The sequence below is a fragment of the Gavialis gangeticus genome, unplaced genomic scaffold (assembly GCF_001723915.1).
Source record: "Gavialis gangeticus isolate Ggan-Ray unplaced genomic scaffold, GavGan_comp1, whole genome shotgun sequence".
Taxonomy (NCBI): Eukaryota; Metazoa; Chordata; order Crocodylia; family Gavialidae; genus Gavialis; species Gavialis gangeticus.
Genome location: NW_017729032.1, coordinates 5,639,406 through 5,656,087, shown reverse-complemented (window position 1 = coordinate 5,656,087; position 16,682 = coordinate 5,639,406). Strand labels below are relative to the sequence as shown.

Below are 16,682 nucleotides of genomic sequence, written 5' to 3'. Positions count from 1 at the left end.
GAACCCTTTGAGACCCTATGAGGCCCATGGATGACAAGGACTGTAGAGGCCAGGCAGACCCTGTTTTGATTACTGTGCTGATCTGTTTTAAAGGAAGGACTTTACTTTAGACCACCGCAGCAAGGGGTCAACTGGTAAGCAAGGCAAAGCCTGGTTAGCAGACAGAAAATGACTGTAATAGTTGCTAAATTATTACTCAAACATCATGTAACCTATATGGCTCTAGAGCTGGCAAGCTATATCACCTTACCAAAGAGAGAGTTCAGGTTCTGCCGCCTTCCATACAGCGTTGAAAATCCCCACCCAGCACGATGCATAGAGAACAGCAAACCCTTAGGCTTGTGACACTGTAGGGTGGGTTACAGCCTGCGCAACTACCCTGGAAACCAAACGGCCTTGCTATCCCAGCTGAATCATCATTCAACTAGTGAGGGTGAGGAGCAAGTCCCATAAGCTGGAAGGGACTAGTGCCAGGTATGGTGACCACCCTTCAGCTCTCCAGTGGTGCAATGAACTCCTGATGGCAAAAGAGGCAAGAAACCCTGTACGTGGGGAGGAGAAATAAGTAGATGGCAAAGGAAAAAATGTTGTAACCAGCCTGTTGCAGGTTGTTTCTCTAATCCCCCCCTCCCCGGCAGGGCATTTGAATTTGTGCTTGTTTGCCTTGCAGAGGGGTGCCCAGGCTTGTGCAACGGCAACGGGAGATGCACTCTGGACATGAATGGCTGGCACTGCGTCTGCCAACTGGGCTGGAGAGGAGCGGGCTGCGACACTTCCATGGAGACAGCCTGCGGGGATGGAAAAGACAACGATGGAGGTAGGAGCTGAGCGCATACGGTCCATCTGCCTCCACAAACCCTTTTCCAAGCAAGGCCGGCAACCAGTTGGGAGGACGCTGTGTCACGGAGAGTCCTTCCACAACAGCTGGTGGAGAAGGGGAAGCAGGCTCTGCCAAATTAATTTGACTCGCATTGGTCTGAACTGAAGTGAAATGAATGCGGTGCTGGGATGACAGGGCAGAGGAGAGCAAGGCTTATGCTTCCCCAGAACCAATGCATTGCAAGTCAGACACTGGTGATGTGAATGTTTCTTTGCTTCATGCCACTGTGACACAAAGGGGCCAGAGAGCTTTGCCGCTCTGCTGCGATTGCCACCAAGGCTCTCCTCGATTGCTATGAACCTGCATATGGGTATGAAACAGCAACTTAGAGGCTTAAGTGGCTGATCTTTATGCTCCCACCCCATCCAATCCCACTCAATCCATACTTGATTGATTCTAGTTCTGTCTATAATGATGACAGGCCTGTGAATCAGAGCCTAGTGTAATGCAAAGTTAATATTCATAGTTATCTCATTACAAAGGAAACCCTGGTACAGTGTGAAGGTTTGAATTAGAGGGCAGGAGATGAGATATTAAATTTGAGGCATAAGGGAGGCTGCATAATTTGTTTTGTTGTCACAGTGAAAGGCTTTGTAAACCACAAGCCTGGGCCAGGACCCAGACTGTGAAGTGGAGACTGCATTTGCAAGTGTCTTGTTTTATCATATTAACAAGAGCAGGGCAGTTAAAAAAAAACAAAAACTCTTAAGCCAAGTCTGTGATTATCTGTTTCGCAGCAACCGGGATTTTGATTGAATATTTAAAATGCTTCTGCACATCTGGCATGATAAATGGACCAAATTGTCCCCTTACAAAAGTTGTGGGAGGGAGGGGGTGGGGAGGAATCACAGCCCCACACAAAGAGCACAAGCCATAAAACAAAAGTCACTTATTCCCTTGCATGAAACCGAATACCACTGTATAGGTTTTTTTCTATTTACAACTGACACAAGGCAGCAATAAAGTTCACCACACCAGATGTGTAAAAATATGGTAAGTATATCCAAGCATAATCCCAGCTTCTGTGGAAAAAAGTTGTCATATCTTGGAGAGAGGGCAAAAAACCCTAGGAGGTAATCCAGCCCAGAGCACGATGGAGCTCACATATGTAACATCAAAAAGAGCATGGTCAGACTCTTGGTATGTGAGGCTTAGGGGGAATCCTGGGCAGAAATGCCGTAGTCCAAAGTACTTGCTTATTACATGGAGGCACAATGGGTCGCAGTTAGCTTCAACGGGACTATTGCTCGACTTGTTCCTAAGGCAGTAAACATAGATCGGAGAAACAAAGGCAAGTGCTGTGACTGTTCTTCAGGCAATCACGGTGCCAAGAGCACTGAAGGAGCACTGGCTAAAATAGTCCTGCCTTCATCCTAGAGAGCACCCAGGGCACGTGTGGGGCTCAGGGCCTTGCAGTGGTGCAGTGGCGCCTATTAAAGGCAGCATTTGGTTTTTTTCCACATATTCTTGGTACAGCAATGCAGAGCTGGTCACAGTGCAGCCTTCAGCTACACATACCAGTGTGGAAGCAATGCAGGTCACTTCATTCCCAGAATAACCTTCTCTGCACACAGAGCCTCCTTACAAAGAAGCTTTTGCTTTAAAACAAGCTGGGGCTTCACCCCTGTCTGCTGCATGTGGACTTTTGCTCCACTCGGGTTCCCCATGCACTGGTTGCAGAGCTCTCTATGAAATGGGTGTCCGTCTGTTCATCCACATTCCTCCAGGTAAGAGGAACCTGAGGTGCAATTGCTTTCATTCAGTACTGGGGAGCATCTAACCTACAGGGGCAGAGTAACAGCTACAGGACGTGGCTTACTCTTCAGTAACATGAAGGTTACTTAGCCCCAAAGCAGCAAGGGTAGGTAAGTCGTGGCCAAAGTCATTCAGAGACTGACTCAATGAAGAAGAGTCTTTATTTCAGTTAGAGCGAGGGTATTCCCAAGAGCTCTCCTGCCAAAAATGTAGCATTTGGCAGGCCTGTCAGTGCTGTTTCAGCACCCTGAGTCCCATTAGCTGTGCCTGTGAGGGACCTCTCAGAGTAAGTCTGTTGACTGTTGATTGAACCAGAGGTTACATTACCGTAATAAAGAGCAGGCAGGTATCCAGGTTGTAGCCGTATTGGTCTCTAGGAAAAAACCAATCAGGACTCATAGTAGAGGTGATGTCTTTTATTAGACCAACTATATCTTTTTCTGCAAAAATCTAGCTGGGCTAATAAAAGATATCACCTCTGCTATGAGGCCTGATTGTAATGAAGAGTGGGTATTGAACTCAGTGTCACTGCACAGAAAACAGCAGAAAGTGGCCCACCTTTAACCAGCCTAAGGGATTTGCAGAAATTGGAGCATTTATTGCTCCAAATGGCAGAAGTGTTTCCAAAAGGCGTGCAGAGAGGAAGCAGGAATCCCCTTTAGTGACCCTCTTGTACTGTGGGATGTGGCAGAACTGCTCTGTTTCAGCATCTGCATTCTGCACGTGTCTCTGCTGTGGCCCTCCTGCCAGGTGGTCACAGCAAGGAAGTCCTGGAAAACTGAAGCAGCCAAGGAAACTAAATGGGGGAATGCCTGTTCACCAAAACACCCCAAAGGATGACAAGGTCCAGCGGTCACAAACTCCTCCAAGACCATTTTAGGCTGAACATAAGGAAAAAACTTCTTTACTGTGCGAGCCCCCAAGGTCTGGAATAGACTCCCCGCCCAGAAGTGGTGCAAGCACCTACTCTGGACACTCTCAAGAAACATTTGGGTGTTTATCTTGGTGGGATCCTTTGACCCTACCTGACTTCCTGTCCCTTGGGCAGGGGGCTGGACCCTATGATTTTACGAGGTTCCTTGCAGCCCGAATGTCTATGAAATCTATTAAATCATCCCATTGGGATCTGGAAGTCGATCTAAGGGCGTATGCATATCCGCACTTTAGCTCAATGGGCTGTTTCATTTCTAGCAAGCATATCTCCTACCAGCAGTTACCTCTGCCAGGAACAGTGGGTGGGGAATATGCTACACAGCTCATAGCTCATGCTTTGTCTCTCTGCTCTGGGGGAGCCATTGCCCTGCATGAATTACTGTTAAATTCAGAGTTAAAGAGTTAGAAGCGTTTGGCCAGTTCATCAGTTTTGTAGTCTAAAGTTCCCTTGCTGGCTAGAGTTTCTAGGGGAGCTATCAACATGGACCTGCCGTCCAAAGGTCCTGTCTGATTTACATATAAAGGCTTTATCCCTGCTTTTGATTTTCTGCAAAGAAGCTGGGTCCGAACCTGGCAGGAAAAGTTCTAAGACTGAGTAAAACCCCTGAGTCCTGCAGGAAGCAGTGCTGACTACTTGGTCGATGGCTTCCTTCCCTTTCATTCATGATTTGATGAGTTTCTCTCTGTAAGGTGTTTAGTGACATTTGAATTAGTGGGTAAAATCCAAGTCCTGGCAACATCTGGTCATAAGAGTCTTCATGACACCGCTGGAAGAAATTGCTGTTCTTTTGCCCTTTCTGGATTCCTATTTTAATTGTCATCCCTACCTTAATTCCCCTCGCAGTTTCAATGGGGCAGGATAGTTCTTCATTGCTTCTTACATGCTCTGTATTCTAATCCACAGAGTGGTAGACACTTTACTTATAACATGCAGAGGGGTCCTTTGGGATCAAAAATGCTATGTAAATATAAAATGTTATTTGTAAAATTACTAGCTAGATTTGCTCAGTCACGAGGGAGGGAGAGGTCTTTGATCCTTACATATAAGTCCCCAGAAAAATCTCTGGTGCTTTCCTCCAATTTAAACAGGTCCACGGGGCTGTTGCTAGTGACTGCTGGAACTACTGGGCATTTACAAACTGTTTTTATTTTTCCAGTTAGAGTAACCCAGCTCATTTAGCATACCAGAAGGGCCCTCCAATTTTTACTTCTTCATAGCAGTGGGGTCATAATATTAGCTTGATGATTTTCTCTGGAGAGGTGACAGAAGCACTCTACTATTCTCTTTCTTCTGCAGTAGCTGAAATAGCGGCACCTCTGCCCCCAGCTTGTGTCTTATTCATAAAGTATGAGTGATGCACAGTGTTACCAAAGATGAATGTCGGACTTCAAACCACGCAGGTCCCCTCCTTCCTCTTTCCAAGTGCAACCTGTGTTCAGCTTGTTCCTGCCCAAGTATTTGAAAGTCCCACCTTCCTTTCCTCCACCCCACTCCTTCAGAACCAGCAACTTAAATAACAGACCATCAGACAATCAAGCCATTGCGGTTTGGGTTTTTGCCTTTCTCTGATGCATTTAGTAACATCAGCTGCTCCTGGCACAAGATACCAGGGCCTCTAGAGCAATGCTCTGACCTTATCTGATCTGAAGTCTTAGAGCCAGGTTCTCAGCTGGTGGAAATCAGCATTGCTCTAGTGACTGCACCGCAGCTCATTGACTTCAGCTGAGTCAGTCAGTGTGCACAATGAAGCTCAGATCCTGTAGTTTTGCTCAGTAGGTTGATGAGCAAGTCACGGTGGTGGGAGGAGAGTGGCGGGTGCCTGACATTCGTCACCTGGGAGAAATCTGGCACTGTACACCAAGGCCTTTCTTACCAGCCCCCGGGAATGTTTTGGGAAGAGCTGGGTGGAAGACACAAGATGCTCTTGCACTGCGTAGGGCCCAACTAGAAAAGAAAGGCAAGGAACCATTGCAAAGAAACAGGCAGCGTCCCAGGAGACAGACAAGCAACACTCCATCTTTACAAGTGCGTTGGCTGCAGGCAAAGTGATGGAGCTTTTATAATACACACTAGTTCCAGTCTCTTTGCTGCCCACATGCTGTTTAGAACCTGTGCTAGAAGCCTGCAAGGCTTTTATAGAGCAAGAAGATTGACTCTGGGGAATTTCAGGGGAGCTTTCAGGTTCCCTGAAACCATAAAAAACAACGCATGAATGTACTCGCTGCATTTACAAAGGGTGGGGAAGTGTTGGAAACGAAATGCACTTGGGAAAACAGCTATCATATATTAACATTTACTGGCATGGAGAGATCCAGGCAGAAAACAGGGTCATGTTGGACTGAACACTGCTGAAAAAGGAAGAAGAAGCAAGCTGTACTTCAAGAAGAAGAAGACCTGACTGGTGCCACCCTGTTGTTTGCTGGAAAACATTGGCTTGATGGAGAGTCACTCCTACCTCAAGTAAGAGAGCAATGTGAGGAGTTCTCATTTTCCAGGTTTTAATTCTGTTGCTGTCTGGCGGGAGAGGTGGCAGTCAGCTCTGTTGGGAGTGTGTTGTGACTCTATAAGTGAAGGTACTCAGAAACATAAAGCATATCAAACTTTTTGCTTCAGAGCAGGAGAACTGAGGGGCTAAGAGAGACTGCCTCTGTCATTCTCCAGCTCCATGGGTTAGGAAGTTCACAATACTTTTGGCTAATTTGCCCAGGCCAAAATGCCTCTGGTTGGTATCATGGAATAATAGTTTCTTCTCCTTCTGTGGCCAAAGAAGCATGTCATTTTGGCACAGCCTGACTAGGTGAGAAATGATTGAGAAAAGGAAGGAGTCATGATTATGATGCTGTTATGCACAGTGAAGCAAAGATAGGCATGGGCTTTCTCTGGATAAACCCAAAGGGAAGAACTGGATCAATTCCAAAGGCAGTCACTGTCACCATCACTGCCAGCTCTTCTGGCATCAAGAAGAGCTCAGAGGATGCTGCAAGCTTCAATAGCCAGCCACTGGGGGTACGTCTAAAATGGGGGGAGCAATCTGTCCTAGCCAGGGTGTCCCAAACGTGACCCATTCATGCACTTTAAACCTGGAAGTCTTCCAATGAGGCCTCTCCAGAGCACCTCGGTGTCCAACAGTCTGAGAGCGGGTGCTGGGGGGGGACCCCAGAGTGGGCTCATTGGTGCACTTCTCAGTTGGGGTGCATGTAGGCAGGGCATGCCTGGGGAGGGGGCATCCTGGCTAGTACACACTGCTGTCATGGAGTAGACCCATCTGTGATACTCATTACTACAGCTTGGTCACCTAAAGCAATCCAAACAGGTCTTATATCCTTACTGTTTACTTGATCTTCCCACTCTCACTTCTGCATCTCCTTCATGAGTTGAGATACACAAGGGTATGAACTCTTTAATGTAAGAATGGGGTTTTTTTAATGACACATCTGCTCAAGGGCTCACACTGTGACCTAGCATCCCAGATGCTGCTGTGCAGAAAGCTGCTTCTTTTCTTATCATAGACCACCCCCCCGCAACCATGTGCTGGGCGCTTGACAAAAGTGGGTAAAGATATATTCCTGTCCCCAGAGAGCTTGAAAAGCACTCTAATTCTGAGCACTGTGAATGGACAGGTAAAAACTAGAGCCAGTGGGTAGCAAGAGAAAGGACAAAGGTCACAATGTTAGGATGATGTGGCTCCGCGGCAAGGAAGATCTGCATCTCTCCATCTTTTCATTGCATTTCTGTTTGGTTTTCCTTTGACTCCTTACTCCTTTTGCATGGCCATGCTAATACAGGGTCAGATGCTTCATCCCTGCTTTCTTTGCCAGTGGAATTCATCCCTGGGCAGAGCACAGCAGAAAGCCTCTTCACCACGCAAATCCCATCGGTGTCAATCAGGTGCTGGTCCTTTGCACCCTACAGGAGTAAGGATTAATCAGCATGAATACTTACATGAGTGATGAAGTAAGCCTGATGCAGCCTATTGGGTTTGCTTCTTTGGCCTGGGTTATGTAGGAAGTCAAATGAGGTAATCGCAGTGGCCTTTTCTGGCCTTTACATCTCAGAAGCTGTGAATCAATGAGACAGCAAGAATAATCAGCTGTGTTAACTCTAGCTGCAGGCATCCATAGTTTAAAATCTCCTCTTCTTCTCTGTCTATGTAATACATCTGAAATCATTATAGGGCACTTAATCATCATTTTGACAGATAATGTTGCCAGGAAAGGAATTATGCTGTCATAGAATGGTGACAGGAACGAGAGCGAGGGAAAGAGACTTACGAGTTAGGGTCAGATGTGTTGTGTTTAATGCCGTTTCCTTCTGTCCAGACCAGGACAGTGCTCCTTAGCACATGAGGGTGGCTACTGGATTTTTGTTGCTGAGTATGATGCACAAGATTTTTCCTCATTGCCCTCTCTTAGTGAAATCAGTGGCAAAATTCCCATTGACTTCAGTAGGAGTGGGACCAGCCCTTGAATTTGTCACAAGTACTCATTGAAGATTGCAGTGCCAAGGTTCACCAGACTCATCCCTTTCAGAACAAATGACCCGTCTTCATGGTTCCAGTTAGGTAGAAGAGCCCCGTAATCCACTGTCCATGGCAACACAGTCCCATTCCTGCCGTGGATCCATCACGGCACTCTACATGCAGCACCTGTCAGACTTTGCTTAAATACATAATAACATTCCTAGCTGAAGGTTATTTGCATTCTGGTATTGATGTTAGCATGATGGATTTTTGTTGCAGCATCCATAACTCTGTAGAAATGCTCTATTATTCAATCTCACGGAGCTAAGACACTGCCCGTTAAATCAGCCGACACAATTGTGGGGCCATAAAAAGTCACAACTAATTTGAAATTTTATTAGCTCTCAGCTGATCTTGTTTACAGCAGAAGCAGTCTCTTGAAAGCGGCCCTTTGCTTCTGTATAAAATGTTGATCCTTGGCACCTTGCTGGCATTGCTTGCGGGAGATGAGAGTCTGGGAAATGAGGCTGTGAAAACTTGAGGGGGAAATACAAGTCCTGGGGGTACTTTGTGGCCAGCAAGTGCTGAGAGTACCCACAAGGAATTCAGGAATGAGTTTCGCTGGTCCCTGATTAGGTTTTTGTGGGTGCGAATATGACAGCCTGAGTGCAGGCGGGGAAAAAAACACTTCGCACTTGTTCCATTGAAAGGGAGAATAAGTATGAAAGCCAACTTCTCCACATAACCAGGAATGGCCAGTGGACACAAAGGACACCTGTACACATGCCCGGTGCCTGCTCCAACTCTTGCTAATTAGCATGCATTGGAGCAGACTCGATTAATTAAGGCTGCTGGAGTGTGCTAACTAGCACGCTCCAGCAGCCTTGGCATCACATGTATTCAGTGTTCCCATGCTTCAAAATGGTAGCAGGGATGCTTTAACTAAAGCTCATTGAATAGATGAGATGCTGTGGGTGCTTTAATTAGAGCGGCTCCTGAGAACCGCTCTAATTAAAGTGCTCCCTCCCACCCGCCCCGGAGCACATGTAAAGCCACCCAAAGTTTTCTCAAGGTTAGTGATTGGCTTTGCACCTCAGGCTCTTAAACCAGGCCCAGGAGCTTTATGGGGTGTACAGCGTGGAGGCAAGGGGGATTGCAAGTAATATTGTACAGTCAGAAAACATCTCTGCGTTTATGCAGCCTTTGGACCTTCGGGAGTGTGCACCAGGGCAGAGCAGAGCCAGGCCCCTGAGGCCAGATTTCTCCCCTTTCGCACATACGCAGCGCTCCACCAACTATCAACCAGGACAGCTGGGGAAATCCTAATGTCAGTTATGATCAACTAGGCTGGACGGTTCCATTTTTTAAGAAAAAGAGCTACTTTGGCATTGATCCTGCCAGTCCTTGCTATGCAGGGTGGTTGTTCTCCAGATTACCTAACTAAATAAAGCTCTGAGATTTTTGGGTAAGTCCTGTCGATAAAGACACCGGTGTTGATTTAGGGGTGTAGGTTGTAGCCGTGTTGGTCTAGGACGTAGGCAGACAAGGTTCTTTGGGTGAATCTGATATCTTTTATTAGACTAAATTAAATAGGTGGGGGAAAAAAATGGAAAAAATGTCGTGTTGATTTAGGATATTTAAATTTCTCCAAGCCACTTGACTGAGTGCCACATGAGCTCTCAGTTAAAAAGCTGGCATTATATGGAGTTAATAGGGCCTGCAGTGCATAAAACTGGATCACTGACAGATCTCAGTATGTAGTTGCTAATGGGAAGACAATAGTGAATAGAGTCATATCTAAGGGGGTCTTCCAAGGATCCGTTTTTGAGCCCAATACTATTCTGTGTTTTAGTTAGCGATCTCGATGATAAAGGCAGATCTTTGTTGGTGCAAAGGTTGGTGGGGCAGTAAATATAGAGAAGAGGAGATTACTGTTACGAAGTGATCTGAATCATACGGTTAAATAGTCACGATTCAATAAAGTGCTTTTGAATGTATGGTAATACATCTGGGAACAAAGAAATCTGTTTCTAACCTGGGAGACACTCGGAAAGAAATGACTCAAAAAAGCATATGGAAATCATCTTCGATCAGTGTTTCTTAAACTGGCATAAGCAGCAAACTTCTAGAGGATATGTGAGGGAGGAATGGGAAAGCAAAAGGGAAAGGGGGAAAGAAAAAGAAAGAAAAATGTTACTGACTCCACAGTAGTGCAGCTGTAGTGAACAGAAGGGTTACTTTCTTTTGTTATCCCTAACACCCAACTCATGGGGGCACACCGCTGCTTATCAAACTTTCTGGGGTATGCAATGCAAAATGGTCTGAGGACCACTCTCAGAAATAATTTCCCCAGTGTGATTTCTCAGTGCAGTTCTGCGGCAAAAGGGGGCTACTATAATCCTTTCACCATACAAAATGAGAGGCATATCATGCAAACTTAGTAATGTGTTTTCTCCATACACAGCATTAGTAAGACTGCCCTTAGAGTAGAGTGTCCTGCCATGGTGTCCTTAGTTCAAAAAAGTTGTGGAAATCGGAGAGCAAGCTCAAAAGAAAGCCACAGCAAGGAGCTGTGGAAAACAAGCCTCGTGACACAAGGCTTATGGAATTTAATCCTTCCAGCTTGGCAAAGAGAAGGGAGAGAGTTGATCCCCATGAATGGAGAAGGGAGGACCTTTACAGACCTGTAGGCAAAGGCATATCCAGTGGTTTAGAGTTGGCGTTAGACAAATTCAGCCTTGAAATAAAATGTGCTTTCCTAGCAGTGAGGATAATTAAAGACTGGAATGGATTATCGGGCAGGAGGGGGAGGAAGTGCACGCAGCATTGTGTGGAGTCTTTCCGAAAAGACTCCATGGATGACTGGAGAGCTTTCTGAAATATAGCCTTCGTGCTTCGTCCAGGTTCTGGGGAAGCCTCTAAATCCCATGCATACTGGGTGTCAGACTAGACTATTTCCAGCCCCAGAGTCTAGGTTTCAATGAAATATTTTGCAACCCTCCACATCTGGGATTTTCAGACTGATCAGGACCCTGCAACAAATTCACTCACTGATCTGAAAATCTAGGGCCGTTCCATGACGACTGTAGCTCATCGGATTGAATTTACCCTGGCCCTCTGGGATGCTTTGAAGCTGAAAGCTATGTAGACATGTGCCGTATTTGAGACCTCCCATCTGAGCCTCACCCTGCTGGGCAGCCTGTTCACACCATCCAGCTGTTCGGGGACCGTCAGGAGACCTGTCAGGACAGCCAGCCCGGGCTGCTGCTGCGAGTTGGAAATACTGTCACTCTCTTGTATATGCAGCTCAGTCCTTTACCTCCTCTTGAAATTGTTTCAAGGAGGCTTATTTAGTAAACCTCACATTGAACCTTTTCAGAGGTGCTATATAATATGACCCTCCTCTGTCTTTTTTCAAAGCTTTTGTCCATAATATTCTTCTCTTCTTTTAATACCACCCCCTGCTTTCATTTGTTTTTGTCTCCTTTTGATTATCAGGCCATGGTTTTTTCTGGGTTTCTATTTTTTTTTTATTAATTGGTGCAGCTCCCTGGTGCCTTCAGGTGGGAGGGTGGGCTCTTTCTAAATGTCATTTTTTTTCCTTACCATTCTGGCACGGATCAAGGGATGCGAGGAGACATAACTGTATGCAATATCTTTTCTTATCGCTTACTGGAAGATGCCAGCTTGTTCGCTGGTGTGGCTCTAGACAATAAAAAGCAAATGCGAAGGCTATTGGGCTGGGCAGCTGCATATCATTATTTATTATCTGGTTTGTAGTTTGTGGCTCTTGCGGTTCTTTGTGATATCTGACACAAGCCCTCACATTTTCTAAGCTAAAAGAAGCCTTTTAGTCCTACAAGTCTCATTAAAGTCAATGGGAGTTGTGTAGCTAAATCCAAGGTCAGCTCTTGGGGAACTTAAGGGCTTTACAATGTGAGCGGCAAAACCCTTTGGTGCAGAGTTAAACCTGCCTTTGAAAACCCAAGACTGAAGAGTATTGGGTGAAAGGCTAATCTCCAGCCTGGGTCCCAGCATTCCCACATGCGCAAGGCCTTTTTCTCACATATCTGTTCGTGAGATACATATCCGTCACTTTGCTCACAGACAAAATTTTCCTCCCGTCTTACAACTTCAGCTCCCAAACCGAGGCTCTGGTGTCTGAAATAAAGACAGGGTAATGAAGAGGTATGGTACAGCAGGCTTGCCAGCCTCTCACTACAGTGTCTGCAGCCTTAGAAAACATTACTAATGTGTGGGAGCAAATGACAAGGTGTCATCTCACTTGAAGCTGTAATCTTTATAGTACCAAGGTTGGTTTGGGGTTTTTTTTTAAATAGCTAGATATAGATAGGCATATTACTTCTATACCGTTATTTTTTTTTCTTTAAATTGTTATCTTCAACTCCACCTGAGGTTTGACTGGAATCCTGCTAGCCTAATCATCTATAGCAAGCAAATTTTCTTAATTGGCAAACAAAATATAATTAGAACTTCATCGTTATCACCAGCCATCACAAGAAAAGGTGGATCATGTGCCCAAGCTACTATATTTGCATGGCAATTTTGCAGGTCTTTATACAGACATCAAGGTGTCAGCACAAACAATTGATGGGATTTTCAGAAGTATTCCAAGTTGCTCCCATTAATGTCAACAGCAGAAGTTAGGACCATCCTGAGCGCTTTTGAAAATCACACGCTGTGTGCATAAGTGTGTGTGTGTGTGTGTGTGTGTGTGTGTGTTTGCTCACATCCAGACACAGATTGCAAGATCTTTCACAGAAGAACATTGTGGTCTGGTTTCTCTGCAGTATAACTGTGCCAAGGATCTTGTCCTAGATATTGTAAAGCCCCTAAATGAGAGGTTCCCAACCTCCAGGCCATGGGGTGGTACTGGGCCGTGAAGGGTTGGCTGCTGGTCTGCAGGAGGGTTGGCTGATGTACTGGAAGTCCAGAAGTAACCGGCATGCTGCGGATCGGCAGTCAACCCCTTCTTATACTCAGTATACCGAGTATACTGTATACTGAGTATACTGAGTATAAAAAAGGGTTGGCTGCCGGTCCACAGCATGCCGGGCACTTCCAGTCTGCAGTATGCCAATCCACAGTTTGCCAGGCTGCAGTCACTGCTGGTCCGTGGTTGCCAGTCCATAGTCTAAAAAGGCTGGGAAGCACTGCCCTAAATTCTCCCAGAGCTGAGCTGGCCTAGCTTGGTAAGGTCTTAGTTCAAGACCAAAGCTCCTAAATATGATTTAAGTTACAATGGAGTTTCTTTGGTGTAAGTCCTTTCTAGTTAGGAGGCGCCCAGTTTATGCCAGTTTAACTGGGATCAGCCTCTAGCCTCTAGTCTGTCATAACAAGGCAATTTGATTTCCTTCCCACTGTTTCCATAGAAACTAAACATAGATCGTCTTGCCAAAACAGAGCCCCAGCCCTTCTTTGGAGGGGCCTTACCTCTAGGTGCCCTCCCACTCTTTATGCACATTCATTTCTTGCTTCTGTGCTGAGATTGCCAAGAGGATCCTAGCTGAAGTCTGTTTCCCTGATACAGATAACATCCAGGGACTGGCCTGAGACCAAAAACTCATTTCACATAGGTTTGTGAGCTGCCATCACATGGTAACAATTTTCATTCGCTATCAAACTGTTTTGTTTGAACTGATGACTTAGGAGGGAAGGGCTCCATATTCCATTACCCAAGCCCCAAAACATCCAGTCCCTTAATCTGATTTAAGGAGCCATCTCAACCACATGCTAACCACTTGTATTTCTAGATATAATGCTACACCAAACTCCCACTAAGCAATTGCACTTTTTTAATATATTTTTTTTCCTCTCCCATCATTGCTGATTACCAAGATGTCTGTGAGTAGTGATGGCATCACAGAATAAACTGGGAAAAAAGAGAAATGATCCTGCAGGAGAAAAACAGGTTTCCATTTACACATGTAATGACTTGGCAAGCAGCAAAGCTTAACTCAATTAAATATGCTTTGGTAAGCTTTGCTTGGGTATGTGATGCTGCTGTTGCTCCAACTACTAGTAGCATGCTGCTCTTGTAACTACTAGTAGTAGTATTACTGCTGCTGCTAATACTGAAGCTATTATTATAGTGCTACTTGTAAGGTACAAGGTAGCCTGTATGGGAGTATGAAGCCTTCTACTTTTCTAAAAAAGGAAGAGAAAGGTCACCCATCCTTTTCTTCCATGTCCTTTACCACCAGTGATTCGGCAGGGGGGGCACTCCTCCCATTGTGAGAGGGTAGTTTGTCTTTCTAGGTACGTTCTTAAACAGGTTTCACCATCAGTTTAAAAGATGCTATGGTGTTCATGATAAGGGGTGAGCTTGCTTAGTCTTTCACCTCTCTGCCGAGAAAAGCAATGATAGTGCCATGTGTGATAGTGGCGGCTGTAATGTTCACATGTATCGGTAAGGAATTGGGCTGAGTTCCCACACTCATGTCACATAGCCTACAAAGATCACAAAGGTCTTCTGATTAACTGGCTGACCAAGAGGTGAAACAATTATATACCCTGTTACCTACCCATGGGACATTCAGTTCCCTTAATGATTTGGGGTCTTTAAAAGACTGATAGTCCATGTCTCTGCTGCCATTAAAACATCTCTTTCCTTTTTGCAGATGGCTTGGTGGACTGCATGGACCCAGACTGCTGCTTGCAGCCTTTGTGTCATATTAACTCACTGTGCCTGGGCTCCCCTGATCCCCTGGATATCATACAGGAGACGCAAGCCCCCATATTGCAGCAGAACTTGCACTCGTTCTATGACCGAATCAAGTTCCTGGTTGGCAAGGACAGCACTCACGTCATCCCTGGAGAGAATCCCTTTGAAGGGGGGTAAGTGAAAAATGTTTTCTTCTAATAAGAACTAAAAGCCTGAGCTCTTTTTGTACCCCTTGAAGTGTGGGATGGCAAATCAGAAGCAGTGAAATCCTAATAGAGAATGGCAGAAAGATGCAAGAGATGGAAACTGTGTCAACAGCAGATTCCCCAGCACCGCACCTGCCTCTGGGAAGCAGAGTGCTGAAGAAGTCCATGACTAATGCAATGCCACCGAACATCTTCTCACAGATAAGGTGCTCACAGATCAGGAAAAGAAAGAGACAAGAGACATGTTTCTAGATTGTCAAATCAATAGCCTCTCTGCTCAATTTGTCATTACGTTCTTGCTTCAAATGATAAAACACTCCACTCATCGTCGCCAGGTGGCAGAATTAATTTTCTATGTTCTGTCCATGTGTTTGTTTCTTTTATTAGTCCACCCTCTTGGGAATGGCTTTATTACTTCCAGGTCACATTTACCTCAACCTGTTGCCCGTGGGTCAGAAACCACTTGTGGATTCTTGGAAAAGTGTGGCTGCCCTCACAATAATATCAGAAGGGTAGTCCATTTGGATTGCATGAGCATGCCCCAACTTATATCCATTTGGACTGTATGAGCATGCTGCAAATCAGGCAGCAATGATGCTTCTCCTGGGAATATGATCCCAGTTTTCAAGGTTTCTTTCAAATCACTTAAGATTCCACTTACTCTGCTCACATATCCCCTCACCTGGCAACACACCACCAAGTAGCCGGAGAATAAGCTGCTTCCCATCAGTGAAAACAGGACAAACTCTTTGGGCACGAGATGTTTACTGCGGAGTAGACTAATTAGCTCTGCTGTAAACATCTGGGCATCTACACATGCAGGGCAATTAGGCTGGGTAAACAAATAAACTCCGCAACAAGATATTACTTGCAAATACAGGTACTATTCCTCTGCAGAGTTTTTTACTCCTCAGCACTGCACGTGTAGACGCTGGAGGGACTGGCTGGGCCATGAGGGTGCTTCAGTGCAGGGTCTGCCTGCTGGCTAGCCCCACGCCAAAGCACCCTCATGCCCCAGCCAGTCCTTCCACAGTACACTGGGCCAGGTAGGAGCAGTCCTGGGCTGGCAGGCTGACCCCAGGGTCCCCTGCCAGCCAGGGCTGCTGTGACCTAGCTCAACATGCTGCTGTCACGGGCATACATTGTGAACACAGTGCCCAAGAAACAATAAACTCTGGAGCAATAAGCTCTGGAGTTTATTGCTTTGCATTAAATTGCCCATGTAGACGCACCCTTTCTGCCTAAGAGCAGCCAGTGAGTAGGTGCCATTCAGCCAGTATATTCTCTGCTTTGGATCCTCTTGTTCACATGAATCTCGTTACCCAAAATACTCCACAGGAAGGCGTGCTCTGAGTGCCTGAAAAAAATTCAGAAGTGAATTTACTCTCAAAAAAGTTACTCCAGCATATGCATTGTGTGTCCGCTACCATTGTTATTTTGCGGTAGCCATTGACCCGAAGCACACTGGGTCTCCTGCCACCCTGTGGGCTATTATTGTAACAGCTCCAAATTTGAGCAGCCAGTTTGGGAGAGCCGGTGTTGTGTCCACTCCTTAGTCCTAAGAAAATTTACTCCAAAATAAACTTGTCATGTAGCCACATACTCTCAGTCCCTTACGGGTGCAGCCTTTTGAGATTTATCATCACAAGCTAAGCAGCGATTAGAAATTACTGTTAACGCTAGGTATCTTCAGCATTTAAATTAAGTCCTAATTATTTCATGGATATTTAGCTCTTCCCCTACTCCTCCCCCCCCCCCCAAAA

General features: G+C 45.7%; 1 protein-coding gene across 5 annotated transcripts in view; it reads left to right on the top strand.

The window, feature by feature from the left end:
* The window catches only part of TENM4 (teneurin transmembrane protein 4), an 894,317-nt gene that overhangs the window by 761,911 nt on the left and 115,724 nt on the right, over positions 1-16,682 (top strand). For all 5 annotated transcript variants that reach the window (XM_019523993.1, XM_019523990.1, XM_019523994.1 and 2 more), the window contains 2 exons: positions 671-817; positions 14,670-14,886. In XM_019523993.1, coding sequence (XP_019379538.1) covers positions 671-817; positions 14,670-14,886 — 364 coding nt within the window. The remainder of the gene's footprint in view (positions 1-670; positions 818-14,669; positions 14,887-16,682) is intronic.